The following is a 14,805-nucleotide window of genomic DNA, read 5'->3' as shown; positions in this document are numbered from 1 at the left end:
AAACATTCCTAATTCAGTTTATAACTTACTGTAATAAGATTACATCAAGACTCATTCAATAAGAAAAAACTACTAACACATAAACTCTGTAAAGGATCAGGTTCTTCAATATGTTCCTTCAGTTCGCTGGTAGCACTTGCGAAGTGAATTTCTCAAAGTGAATTTCTCAATTGCACTTTTGCTCTGTAAGTGCACAAGTATTCTGAACGTCTTCACTTTTTTTAAGCACAATTTATCATAGAGTTATTGTTCATTTCATCTCCTTATTGACTTAGAGTTCTACTTCAAATAAGACTCCTTCTTCAATTCAAACTCCTACCTTCTTTGGACTTCTTTTTCAAATTACATTAATTGGTTCTGTTGTATTGTAGTTGAACTCCAACACTTCAATTCAACAGTAACTTTAAGAATTCTACTTTAAGTGAGACTCCTTCAATTAAAACTACTTGTCTCTTTAGACTCATTCTTCAAATCAAACTCATTGATTATTTCTCTTTGATTCATCAAATGTTTATTTTCTTGGGGGTTCTCACGAAATTAACATTATCCATTCCTTTATTTCTGCACTCTTGTCTTTATTCATTTTAGAAGCTTTCTCGAATTCAACAGTTCGTGATAGTGTACCTTTGAATCATGTTGATTGATATATTTCTTTTTTCTTTGTCAATTATCAAAACTGCATAAATTCCAACAAAATTGACCATCAAAACGACATACTCAAACCCTAAGGTGGGATGAAGTCATGAGACTTGAATTTTCTAAATCTGCATCCTCTCGATGTTAAATAATCATTCTAAAATAATATATATATATGATATGCTCATAATTTGATTAAAAAAAATACTATATGTCTATTTGAACAAAGTGCTAGATAAGACTCAAATCTTTCTAATAATATGTTGAAATCTCTTTCTAAAAGATATCTTTCACTTAAGTTCACAACTTCAATGATGTAAAAGAAAATATAATGTTTGTGCATATCTTGTGTTTTGTCAAAATGAACTTATATAATAGCATATTCATTCAAAAAATTTGAGACACATGCTTCATGAAATATAAAAACTACATCAAAGTAATAAGAATGAGAATGAAAAACCTTGTTAAGCATAAAAAGGAAATATCATTGTCGAGAATATCATAAACATAAATAAATACTTCAAGAAATTGTGCTAATCGATTGATAAGAGTAGTGAAGTTGAAACTAGGTTATAAACCCTCATTAAAATTTAGGAGTTTTGGACATAAGGATGAAAAACATTTTTCAATGAAATTCTACATACTTGAGAGAATAAAGCTCAAAAGCAAAACTTGCTCGGAAACTTTGACATCTCAACTTTATGTTTTCCTTGTGATTTGCTTCTGAGTTTGGGGAGTTGAGAACATAGGAAAAAAAGGGAAATGCATAAGTAATCTCTAATCTATAAATCACAGAGATGCACTTATACTATACTAAGGTCCTATTGCCCCTGAACTTATTTTATAAATAATTTTCTACCTCTTTTAGACCTATGTGGTACTAGCTTGAAAAAAAATGTAAATATGCGCTGGACCCACAAGATAGTGCAGCGTAGTCCAAAAAGGGTAGAAAATTATTTATAAAATAAGTTCAGCGGATAATAGAACCTTAATATAATATAAGTGTGTTTCTGAGATGGACATAAATTAAGAGGATACTTGTGCATTTCCCTCCTCCCCCCAAAAAAAAAAAACTGAGTATTTTATAAAACATACTCTTGTAATAGAAGTTAAAATATTATGATTTAGGATTAGTGAGAAAATACAAAAAAAAAAAATCCTACTAAAAATTTATTAAACATTCCATAAGGGCAAACAACAGTCTGTGGTTTGATCTATGAATGCGTATTCCATCCACAAAATTCATGAGCTTCTATAAATCATTTCAGGTTTTCAATTTACGGTCTGTGGATTAATCCATGACCAACATATTGGGTCCATGGAAATTTGCTTATAAAATTATTTTGTTTTATTTTAGAAACTCAATCTACGGTACGATATTCAATCTACAAGTTATAGTTTGAGTTCGTAGATACACTATATTGCCACAAGGGATATCATTGAAATGTTAGTTTGCTTTGATAAGAGAAGTATAGTAATTGACAAGTTACTTATCGTACTTTGGACATATGCAAAAATGGTTGGAAGAACACTAGGTATATATAAAATTCTTGTAGAGCTACATATAAGATTGATCAAGATGGAATTTGTCGAACTCTTAATAATGAGTAAGCTCTATATTGTCATAAATTATGAATGACTACCTAACTAAGACGTTGACGACGACCATTAATAAGTCATTCAATGGTAAATTATAATTTGACAAACACAAGTTGTTCACTTATAAAGATTTGCCCTACTTTAGAACATATACAAATAAGGGCAACTTTCACATATAGCAAACAAAAAATTTATATTTGTACGCTATAACAAACTTTGCATAATTGCGCTCCATATCAAACATAAAATTGTATAATTTGCTGTACATATACAATTGTATAATTCGCTGGCCTAAATTGTATAATTCGTTAGCCTATTTCGCTGCAATTGTATAATTTATTTTGCATACAGTTGAATCAAATTAAAATGTATGTATATATCATAATTATAAGAGTATAACAAGAAGATATATGTTTTTCTCGCTTTATGCAAAAACAGAAACACAAAATATATACTTCTGTTGTATAAAGCTAGAGAAAATTGTATTTCACTGCAATTGTATAATTCGCAATTGTATAATTCGTTGGCCTTTTTCTCTACAATATTTGAAGTAAAATGTTTGTAAATTGTATAATTAAGTGTATAACACGAAGATATACATTTTTGCATGTGTATATACAATTTTCTCTCGCTTTATACAAAACAGAAACAGAATTATACACTTCTGTGTATAAAGCGAGAGAGGCGAGCGAGAATGGAGAGTGGCGAGCGAGATTTTTGGGAGAGAGACGCTGACAAATTTTAGCTAATGTTTGCTATGGAGCACAATTAAATCAAACCCTAGCTATTCCATTTAATTTAGGTAATTATTTTGCTATTATATACAATTTTCTCTTTTTATTAATACAATATTTTATAAAATATTTTTTTTAAATATATATTTTATAGTTAAAAGTTATATATAATTTTATATATTTCTTTTTACAAAAATTGAAGTTAATCTGAACATTTCAAAGCATATAAAAAATATTTTTGATTTTTCATTTAGTGTAAAAAAATACAAACCACAAGGCAGTTAAAAAGCTTACTTAATTATGAAAAATGAAGTTTTTCAGATACTTATAATTTCGACTAATTTTAAAATTAAAAATGAGAAAATGGCCAACCCTCATCCCCGTTTAATTTATATTTGAATTCGCAAACTCTCCTATTATCTCTAATGAAATTAATGTCACCTTATATGCTGAGGTTTTCAAAAAAATGAAAGACAATTTTTTTTTGAAACTTAAAACTTTGAAAATAATTTTCCCTTTTAATATTAAGTTTCTAATTTATTGTTTTAAAAATATGTTATATCTTTTACTTCTATTTCTCTTTTTCTTTTTAATTTTTTTGGTCTTCTTTTTTTTCTCTTCAATCATTTTTTGAATTTAGGTCACCAAAAAATGTCATAAACTTCGTTTGTATATTTCAATTGTCAATACATAAATAAAGTAATTTACTATAAATTTTTCGTAAACCATATAGTTTCAAATTTATACAATTAAAAGCTAAATTATATAAATATTAAATTATACAAATCTAGTAAATTATATCATTCGCAAAATTGGGCGAAATTATAGTTATGAATTAAAATTTTCCTTAATAGTAACTATAATATTTAATATGATATTAATGTTGTATTTTGTTGCTATCCATTTCCACGACGGCCCAAATAATACACTTCTCATCAGTTTGCAACTTCGGAGAAGAATCAGTACGCCATGGAAATGGGCCGGCGAATATTGAACGATGCATTGCGTACAATTGTGAATGCTGAAAAGAGAGGCTTTGCTTCAACTCAGCTCCAACCTGTCTCCAATGTCATTGCTAATTTTCTGCAAATTATGAAATATCGAGGTTAGTACTAACTATGAACCACATCTCCTATTACAGTTGCAATAAGAGAAAATTTTACAAATTTATGTTGTATGAGCTTCTAATGGTGGAGTAATTTCATTGTACAATGATTAAGAAGAGCACTTTGCTTTTAAAGCACTCTAATTTTCTGGATGAATTCGGTCTTTCTTCTAATTTGTTTTTCTTTTTTTACCTATTTTAGAATTACATGCTATTAATATCAGTCTGTACAATTAGAACTTGGAAGTATTTGTAAATGTTTGAGAAAAAAAATTCTAAGCAAAGAGCAACAATTTTCTGTTGTTTCCATAAGTAAAACTTTCCAACTTTGAGAGTGCACGTCCAGCCATCTCAACTCGTCTCCACTGTGTTAGTCATCCAATGCCTCAATTTATATTTTTTGAGCTTTCCTTGATGGTGTAATTCGTTGCAGAATGATTTCTCATGACTGATGGAGTCAATTTTATTTTTGTTATTCCTTATGCCCCCACTCTTAAAAGAACCGGGATCTGAATCAGAGGTTAAAGTATGTGATGTTTAGAATGAATGGAATATCAATTTATGAATCATTATAATTGAGTTTACATATCGAAAATTTAAAATTATACATACTAAGCATTTCAGGAAAAACTTGTGATCATATACGAAGATATTTTTAAATTCTCCAAATAGTAACAGTGTTATGTAGAATGGGATAGGAGGGATAGTATTTAAAAGCTGACTGCTAGTTCTTCTGCTTTTTTTTTCAAATTAAAGGTCTCCTTTGATCATTGATGTGCAAGTAGTTACAATTTTGAGTTTGGCATTCCAAAATTTGTACATGGTCATTGAGAAGAGACTAGAGCTCTAGAGACTAACAAACTAGGGAAATTATAGAAACAATTCATGGTGGATCATACACAAAATGAGATGGGAGATTCCATTTGTCCATATTGATTAACCCTCGAATGTTGCTGAGGAGATTAGAGAAGAGGGGACGAACTTGATTCCCTCAAGCCTGTGGGCTGTGACTTAGCGAGGTTAATGCATCTTAGTCTCTCCAAAACAATGGACAGTGTTAAATTTATGGTCTTCAATTATCTTCTGAATCTCCCGCACTTGGTTGCTGATTTTCCAAGGAGGTTTCCACTCTCTTTTTACACTTTTGGTTAAAAGTAAGGAGTTTGTTTCTCCTATGACTATCTCCAAGCCTTTTCTAGCGCACCATTGAAGACCATACAATAACGTTTCCGCTTCCGCCGTGTTGCTCGTGCCATTGCCAAGGGGAATGGAGTAGGCAAAGATGAAGTCTCCCTCTTGGTCTCTTATAATTCCCTCACCTCTACTTTGGCCATTACAACAACTACCATCACTGTTTAGTTTTACTCTTAGCGGAGGGGGTATGATCCATGTTATCGGTATGCTAGTTATTTGTTTAATATTTGCTTCGCTAGCTTTGCATATGCTCCTCCAAATTCCCCCAATATTTATTTTTTTTATGATAAAGGAAACCCGCAGCCGCTACCCTTTTGGTGCGCACAGAGTAAAACCCCCGCTTCTATGCAATAGCTCACAGACCACGTAGCATCGGTAACCGCATTAGGCAAGCCCGGTGCGACGAGCTCAACTCAAGAGACAAATCCCTTGCTTTCACTGGCAAGGAGTTTCGAACTTGAGACCTCCAGTATGGAAGTCCCAAGCCCAAACCACTGGCCAAAGGGTAACCCCCAATATTTATTTTATTGAATTGTTTCTGGACGTGCAAAATGAAATTAACAATATTAGAGTTGGTTCTGCATCTAGAGGGTCTAGTTCCTTCAAACTTATAACATCTTGATTTCCAAAGTTCCCAGCAAATAATTGAGGAAGATTTTTAACAAAGAAGTCAGGATAAGATTGATGGATTTGTGATTCCACCAACTAAGAAGAATCATTTTGAGATTATTGTATGCCCAGCGGGCCCGCAAAGTGTCTATAGATACTCTTAGCAAAGTCACCTTGACAAAAGATGTGTTGCACATCTTCTAAATTAGTTCTTGCATGTGAAGTGGTGTAACATTAGCAATTGGGTTCAATGGCAATGTCCATCCATGCCACTCTATCATCAGTTGAGAGCTTATTGTTAATGACTCTCCACACTAGAAAAGCCATTTTAAAAGGAATTTCTTTCCTCCAAAGTTTGCCATAGAAGTTGTTGACTTCTTCTATTTGCCTCAAGTTATCCCAAGTAGATGCAGAGGAGAATTGCCCCGAGTTGGAAAGTTTCCAGATGACCCTGTCCTTATTTTCATACAACGTAATACCTGTTTAGTAGAGTTTGTCCTTGATCTCATTAGTAGGATGGGAGGTGAGGATATCCCAATTCCAAGTTCTTCTGTCGAGGACTTCTCTAAGATTTATGTCTGCAGAGGTCAAATCCAGTGGCATGAGCCTGTAGATAGGCCCCATGAACACCACGTATCATACCAAAGTGAGACATCTCCTTTGGCAATCTTCCACTCTATATGAGACTCCATCTCGTCTTTGATGTCGCAAATAGCTTTCCAATTCTAGGAATGTCCATTTCTCCATTAAGTATTTCGAAGGGTGAGAATTATGACAGCATACGGCTAACATAAAAGAGCTCCAAAGGGAGTTTAGAAGTTGTGATATTCCACCACTTTTAGCTCTAAAAGCTTTGCTAGTATCGGCGATGCTTCTAAAGCTATCTCCTCTTTTAATATAAGGATAACAGAGACTTTTTCATGGTGCACAGTGGTATTTTCCAGAATTTTCCTGCTTTGACCAGAATTTTCCAGAATTTGCTCATGGATTTTTTATAAGATCCAATGTACCTTTCGGGGGGGTTAACAGCCGCCAAGAGATGGATAGGAAGTGCCAGGAGCACATGTCTAATGAGGATTGCTCTACCTCCCATTTAAATTAGTTTAGTATGCCAACCCTGATTTTACCAATGATGTTCACAATGTCGGAATAATACTCTATTTTTTCTTCCATGTGGTTAGAGAACACCCTAAGTATCTAATGGGGAATTTTTGGTGTCTCATCCTTGTGATTTTGCTCATTCTGTTGATAACGACTTGCTTGGTGTTGGGGCTTATCGAGATGCAACTTTTATATTTGTTAATGAGCTGCCTAGTAACCTTTTCATAAATGGCTAGGGTGTTGAGGACCCATCTTATGCTTTTTATGCTTCCATTGCAGAGAAGAATAGTATTGTCTGCAAAGGAAAGATATTGACATTAGGACAACGAGTATTTATATAAAAAGAGGTGTACCCAGCAGAATTGTACAGATCATTCATCAATGTTAAAAGAAATTCTGCACTAAGGGAAAAAAAAGATGGTGAGAGTGGATCCTCTTGTCTTAAACTTCTCTCTGACGGAAAGAATCCATGTCTTTTCCCATTAACTAGAACAGAGTCACAATTGACCAATTGTGAGATATGTAATTATAGACCAGGTTGACCCACTGTTCTCCAAACCCTAGTTTTATGAGGGTCCTCTTCAAATATTCCTAAGACACTCTATCATATGCTTTTGTCATGTCGTGTTTCATCACCACATTGCCACCCCTTTTAGGTTTGTTGATATCACTGATGATTTCTTAAGCCAGCAAGATGTTTTTCAAGATAGATCTCACTTTTCTGAACCCACTTTGGTTCTTGGAGATGATCCTAGGAAGGATACTACAAAGTCTATTGTTAAGAATTTTGGAATTAATTTTAGAGAACACATTACAACGGATAATAGGTCTAAGATCTGAAAAGCTTTGGGGGTGATCAATCTTGGGAACCATAACAATGCAGGTGTGCGTATAGAACTTGGTGAACATGCTCCTTTAATTTTTTTATAATAGCATTATGAACATCGAATGAAATAATACTCCAACCTTACGGTAGAACATTCCACTCAATCCATCAGACCAAGCGAAATGTTGGGATCCATAGAGTTAACAATATCTGTCACTTCCTTCCGCTCTGGGATGGCATTAATTATAAGGTTATCTTCCTCCGTGATGCAACTATATACACAATCTAGGGCATTGAAATTAGTATTGGTAGAATCTTGAGCAAACAGGTTCTGATATAAGTTCACTGCTCCATTTCCTATAACATCAGTGTCTTCAGCCAGTTATTATTATCATTTTGGATTCTTCTAATATTCAACTTCCTTCTTTTATCTTTAATGGTAACATGGAAATAGGTTGTGTTAGCATCTCCTTCATTGAACCATGTAACTCTTGCCTTTTGTCTTAGAATGGAATCTTGAATTTAAGTTATCTAGTAAAAATAACTTTATGCTTGGAGAGTTCACATCTGTTCTCAAGAGAATTATCAGTAATACATTTCTCCTCCAAGTCGCTGATAAGGTTTTCCAACCTTTTAGGTTCTTCATAGATGTCCCCAAATGTCTCTCTTGACTATCCACTAAGAGTTTTAGTGGTGATCTTGATTTTCCGTTGAAGAATGTAAGAGGGTTGCCCTTGATGGTAATATTCCAATTGTTCTGAACAGTCTGAAGAAAATTAGGGTGGTCGGCCCAAAAGTTCTTCAAACTTGAAATACGTAATACCTTGAGAGTGATCTTGCATTAGATCTACAAGCAGAGGAGCATGATCCGAGTAGGTTCTAGAGAGGTGATAACAGATGTGTTAATAAGAATGTCAAACCAACTATCATTGTAGGCAACATATTGAATCTCTTCCATATGGTGTGGAGAGGGTCCCTATGATCGCCCCACGTAACTTTCAAACCTGTGAAACCAACATCCTGTAGCTCACAGTCATTTAAACAATCAATAAAATCCATGCTTTCCTCCAACCTGTGAGGTCTACCTCCAATTTTTTCCTCTTTGGTAGAAATAACGTTAGTATCGCAATGACTCCCCACGGATCATGGATATTGGCTGCCATAGTTATAAGATCATCCCACAATTCTCTCCTTAGAACCTCCGAGCATTTTGCATAAACAACAGAGAGATCAAAAGATGAGCAACTGTTATGATCCACTTTAATATGGACATGTTGTTCCTTATCTTGGAGAATGGTAATGTTAATGTCGTTGGTCCACATGAGCCAAATTTTGTTAAAACAATTGTAGAAAGCTTCGTTCATGCCCATTTTCCTTTTAAACTTGTCAAACTTACTATTGTATACATTTGGTTATTGGAGGCAAATAAGAGGATCATGATATTGGTTTTCTAGAGTTTGGAGTCTCTTGATAGATCCTTTTGACCATATACCTCTGATATTCCAAGAAATGATTTTAACCATTGGAAACAGTAGGATTGGGGTTGTTTTGCTCCCCCATAGAGGGTAGCTGAGTCGAATTACTGAGAATTGACTTCTTCTAACTTGGTCTTGATTTCTTGGGGATAGATTGTTGTATACTTGTATTGGGATATTTTACTGAGTTCGGAGCCAAAAGGGCAAGAAAATTTGTCAAAAGTTCCTAAAGGGCAACAAAATGTATTTTAGAACCAAAAAGACAACATTTTAATGCTCAAAATAACGCCGTCCAAATCAAGTTGAATTCATCAAGGCACGCTTTTCCATGTGCCTTACAAGGCGCAACCACCTTTCGTCTTGTAAGTGTGTGTGTAAGGCGCACGAAATTCGCGCCTTCCTTTAAATTAAAAAAAAATTTGCCCATTTTTAATTAAATTTAATCTTATGGGAGAAGGCGTTAGGGTCATGCACCTTACAAGGCTGACATGCACTATGCCTCTCTTATTTAATTTATTTGGGTTTTTTTTCAAATTTTATTTCATTCCGATTTTTTAAATAAGATTTTATCAATTCAAGTTTGATAAAGTATCATTTTATTAAGACAAATATTATATAAATTAATAACATAATTCTACAAGTAATAAGTTTATAACTTTAAATATAAATAAGAGTTTAGAATCATAGAATTTGATTCAAAATATTGATAATTTGGTATACCCTACTTTAAAATAAAAAGTTATGAAAAAAATAAAAACAAACTTCTTAAAAATTTTATTTGAAACTTATGCACACCTCCCACGTGAAAATTTGCAGTGTTGATTTGATTCAACACTGCATGAAAATTGGGACTGAAAATAATAAATAATAAGAGAATTTTATAATGTTTAGATAACATTTTATATATTAAATTTGGGATGTTATATAAACGTTATAAAATTCTCTTATTATAAAATCTTACTTCAAAAATCAGAATGAAATAAAATTTGAAAAAAAAAAACAAAGAAATTATGAGAGAGGCGCAGGGCATGGCAACCTTGTACGGTGCATGACCCTGGCACTTTCTCCCATAAGATTAAACTTAATAAAAAACGAGCAATATTTTGTTTAATTTAAAGGAAAGCGCGAATTCCGTGCGCCTTACACACACACTTACAAGACGAAAGGCGGCTGCGCCTTGTAAGGCGCATGGGAAAGCACACCTTTCTGAATTCAACTTGATTTAGACAGCGTTATTTTAAGCGTTAATATGATGCCTTTTGGTTCTAAAATCAATTTTGTTGCCCTTTAGGAACTTTGACAAATTTATTGCCCTTTTGGCTCCGAACTCCTATTTATGTTGCACTTGATTCACGTCGGCTTGCTTCCTACTGGTGCTTCCTCTTGTAAGTTCATCATCAGAAATAGACCATATCATCTCCATGGTATTTCTTAGTCATCTCTTGTGGTTCTTTGGGCTTGTCCCCTAGGGTCATGATCTGATTCTGAGGTCTATTTTTGTTGTGTTGTTCCTTTGATGGATCTGTTTCTAACACCTCTTTTCTTATATTATCATCATCCGTGTTGTTGATCCCCCTAGGTTGGTTGATAGGGATCCAGGCTACGTTCTTATCAACTTTATTATGCTGCCCTTCTCCTTCCAAAATCACTCCAGTAGGTATGGTGATTTTGCTTCCAAACCTTTGCTTTTTGCCAAGGAGATTTTTATGGGATTGCCCTCATTGGGTGTTGAGCATTCAACATTTTCTTGAGCATGTTGCACCACATTCTCTTTAGAGGTCTGGTTATCCTTTATGGAGTGTCTGATTCTGAGGTTGTCTTACAGTCTTCTTGCTTTGTCATTCTTTTGTCTTATTAGCTTGAGCTTTGTCCCATCTAGTATTCTCAGCTTCAGAAGATGTGGTCTACAACTTGTTTCGGTTTTGTCCTACTCCAGTCCTTCCTTTATGTACATATTCACCTCCATGTCTAAGTCAGTTAGTTGGTTGAAGTCGTTGATATTTTGTTTATCACATATGTTCACCCCTGTATTATCTTCTTTTTCCACATTCTCGCCTATGAACATTGATGATACATGTCTCTTGCCATTGATTTTGCCCTTATTGTTCTTTTTTTCCACATTCTGCCATGCTTCAGTTCTTATATTTTCTATATCCTCCATGTTTACAGCAATGTTCATCACCCTCTGGTCTTTCTCCTGTTGTGCAGGCCCCTGCCGGTTGCTCCTTGATGTTGTGCCTTCCTCCTGCATATCTTGCATTTCCCTTTGTTGGTTTGACTCCTTTCTGATTTCCAATTGGCTTTGGAGTTTCTCGGAGTTGGCTTAGCTGTTAATTTGGTTTTCTCCTTGAGTTTGCAAAATTGACAAAAGATGGCCAGCGTTTCATATTTAATCTTTTGGTTAAAGGTACCGACTTGTCCGTCAGAATACTTTATGACCACTTGAATATTGATGTGCAGAGGTTTCAAAAGATCGATTTCCACACTGAGTTTGGCCGTGGTTGGTCGAGTCTTGGAATGGGTAGCTGTCCAATATAATGAGGTTACCAATCGGTTCAACTATACGACACAAGGCGGCCCTTCTGTAATAATGCCACGGGAGGTCGGGAAGATTAATCCACACTGGAGCAAGTGTAGATGAAGCATTAGGGTTAAAATCAGTGGTCCATATTTGAATTGCCGTATTGTTATCTTCTCCCAGCTGGATGAAATTGAAAGAAACTATGGTGCTGTAGTCTTCTTCGTTTCCCACATCTATGAAGACATGTTTACTATCCTTTGCCCCAATTTTAACATGCCCTTTTGTCGGGACAATTTTGGCATAGTCAGCCCGGTTTTGGGGTCTGCTTCGTTTGAACTTCCCTATCAGCGTCCACCTGCATGTCTTCGCAAGCATATTGTGTTCTTCCTTAGTGAAAGTGATCACTGGTTTCCCCTTGAGGATCTCATGCTTCCTTGGTTGGAGTTCAATCTTGTTTTTCTCATATCCCTGAGCTCTACCTCCCAAAGCACCTTTATAGAGCATATTACCAGTAGTGGGAATTTGGTTCTGGTTAAAATGGGTCTTATTGATGTTGTTAAAGGTTTGGGAGTTTGTAGCAAGAGGGAGGAAGTTGGTAAAGTCTGGTGGATCTGGCGGTCTGTTTGCCGTCGAAGCAGAGCGATTAAAGTTGAAGTTCATCCCTGAGCTCCGTCGAAGTTATCCGTTATTGACCGTTGGAGAGAGAATTTTGTTTGTTGTTATTTAGGAACCCTTACTTTCCTAGTTCTTCTGTTTACTAAGTCTCTAGTTCTTCTGGTTATTAAGCCTCCAAATAATTTTTCTGTTTAGATTTTTTGACTACATGGGGGATAACTTGGTTTGTTTTGCATTAATCTGCTTGTGGATTCTTACTGGCACTCAACCTTGAAAGTCTGAAACTATATTTTGGTTGTCGTGTGTTGGACAATGAGGTACTTCTCATGCGTGATTAAAAAATATGCTTTCTAGTTGATGAAGTTATGAAGCTTTGCATGCTGCTTAAACTTTAACTGTTTTTTCAGGTTATATCAAAGACTTTGAAGTGCATGATCCTCATAGAGTTGGTAAGATAACTGTTCAATTGCTTGGAAGAATTAACGATTGTCGTGCTCTCACCTACAGACAAGACATCAAGGCTGCAAGCATGGAGAACTACAAGACACGTACATTACCAACTCGTCAGGTTTGTGTACTCCCTCTAATTCTTTTTTTTCTCATTCGACATGATTTTTATCAGATATAGAAACATGGAACGTTAACTGACGTCTTGTTTAATGAGTTCTTAGTTCTGAGATCTCTGTCTTTGTTATGATCTTGTTTAATGAATTCTTAGTTCTGAGATCTCTGTCTTTGTTATGATGTACTTCGTATTGACATTCTGTATCTTTTCTTGGTGTGAATTTGGATTATTCACCAATGCTAATATGATAACCTCTTGATCTTGTATCTTTTTTCTGACTGAATTTGTATTTGGACCCGATCACCCCTTTGTTCTAACTCTTTTCAAACGCGTTTTCTTTCTATAACTTGCACGTCTTCCCTAACCTCCGTGCTTCTGATCTTTTTCCCAGTTTAAATTTATTCTAGTGCTTTCAGGATTATATGTACCAATATGGACTGATTTGTGATACATTGGGAAAAATTATATGGGAATGATGGTTCTTTTTATAATCTATTTTGGCTTCTTTTTTTACATTTTGAGATTTCTGAAAATTAAAGTCTTAGACCTTTTTGTGGGTTTTCCACTTCGCTCTGCATATTATCCTGAAACAGATGCCTTAAAAATGGCTTTGGACCAAAGTACAAGCCAACAATATTCTTTTGGCAGTTCTTACAATTCCTTTGATTGTATATACATGTTAATATCCCTATGGACCTATATGTCGGTCTTTATTCTAGTGTCTGTTCTCCTAGTTTCCCTGTTTCCTAGTGTTATTAAAGTCTAGCACTCTGTTGCTTGACGCGATGAAGCAATGGAAAGCATGGGTTTTTTTTTTATATATATTGAATATATATGCTTTAATATCCAACTTAGGTCCACTATTCCTCCCTTTCCTATTTAAAACTTAGAGAACTCATTTCCATTATCTTTTTTTTATGCAGTGGGGCTATGTTGTTATTACAACCCCAAATGGAGTTCTGGATCACGAAGAAGCAATGAGACAAAATATGGGTGGTCAAGTTATTGGCTACTTTTATTGAACCAAGTTTCAGTCAAAGTTCAAGGTTCGAGACTATAAAGATACTCTTGCAAGTCCTTTGTTTTTTTACACCGTGACTAGCTCCTAGCATACTTCTTTTTCAAGGCCTTAGTTCTCTGTCCTCTATATGGCATATAAGGATAGAAAACTAGATCTCATGTTAGTTTTCCCTATATTAATCTGTTTGGCATTTTTTATTGTAGTTAGAGAACTTGTGTTTTATCTCAAATCTTCCACTATAGGTTGTTACTTTGGGTCAAAGATTTCTGTTCTCAACTTTCCAGAAATAATTTTTTTCTATTTTGATTCTCTAATATCGGCATAAATATCATACAGTTTCAGTATTGCCACATGTTGGATTCGATTTACATATGTTACTGCCATTAATTTTATAGCTATGGACACTTGCAACACAACCAGGGATATCAGGTCTTTCTATCCCCCAAATAACTTTGGCTCTCAGCAATACTAGTTTCTATTTTTCTCTTTCTTAATAACTGCTTTGGACTATGTTGTATCTCAGCAGATTAAGGGGTAAAAGGCTTTAGTCATCATGTTGATTACTGATGCTGTTGCTGCAACTACAACAGAAGACGGGCGTCTAAAGCTCTAAAATTTTGGTTTATGTATTTTATGATGACTTAGCTATGGAATTTGATATGCATAAGAGCGAACAGTGCCAAAAGTTGTAGGACAAACTGGTGCTTAACCAGATTTAAGAAATCACAAAAAGAGTATCTATTCAGGAAAAATGTGCTTGTTTTGAGAAGCAGAATTCAATTTCGTTGGCATTTAGGCAACTGT

At 34.7% G+C, this 14,805-nt stretch overlaps 1 protein-coding gene across 6 annotated transcripts; it reads left to right on the top strand.

Annotated features, from left to right (window-relative positions):
• Positions 1-3,862: 3,862 nt before the first annotated feature.
• Positions 3,863-14,753, top strand: LOC101251263 (small ribosomal subunit protein uS8my). 6 transcript variants are annotated; one of them, XR_002026424.3, is made up of 5 exons: positions 3,863-4,074; positions 12,823-12,983; positions 13,904-14,026; positions 14,397-14,430; positions 14,528-14,753. XR_002026424.3 is itself a non-coding variant. In XM_069292662.1 (4 exons), exons 1-3 carry the CDS (start codon positions 3,939-3,941, stop codon positions 14,000-14,002), a joined length of 396 nt encoding a protein of 131 aa, XP_069148763.1. In that variant the 5' UTR covers positions 3,863-3,938; the 3' UTR covers positions 14,003-14,026; positions 14,525-14,753. The 6 variants fall into 6 exon arrangements, 2 of the variants coding, with proteins under 2 accessions (XP_069148763.1, XP_069148762.1); XR_002026425.3 differs by having other exon boundaries at positions 14,525-14,753; XR_002026422.3 differs by having other exon boundaries at positions 14,338-14,430.
• The last annotated feature ends 52 nt before the right edge of the window (positions 14,754-14,805 follow it).

The sequence above is a fragment of the Solanum lycopersicum genome, chromosome 12 (genome assembly GCF_036512215.1).
Source record: "Solanum lycopersicum chromosome 12, SLM_r2.1".
NCBI lineage: Eukaryota > Viridiplantae > Streptophyta > Magnoliopsida > Solanales > Solanaceae > Solanum > Solanum lycopersicum.
This window is presented reverse-complemented; position numbering and strand designations above follow the sequence as displayed.

Coding starts and splice junctions, on each gene's coding strand:
- LOC101251263 (XM_069292662.1), top strand. CDS start 3,939: ATGGAAATGGGCCGGCGAATATTGAACGATGCATTGCGTACAATTGTG. Junction 4,075..12,822: donor GCAAATTATGAAATATCGAG/GTTAGTACTAAC, acceptor CTGTTTTTTCAG/GTTATATCAAAGACTTTGAA. Junction 12,984..13,903: donor GTACATTACCAACTCGTCAG/GTTTGTGTACTC, acceptor TTTTTTATGCAG/TGGGGCTATGTTGTTATTAC.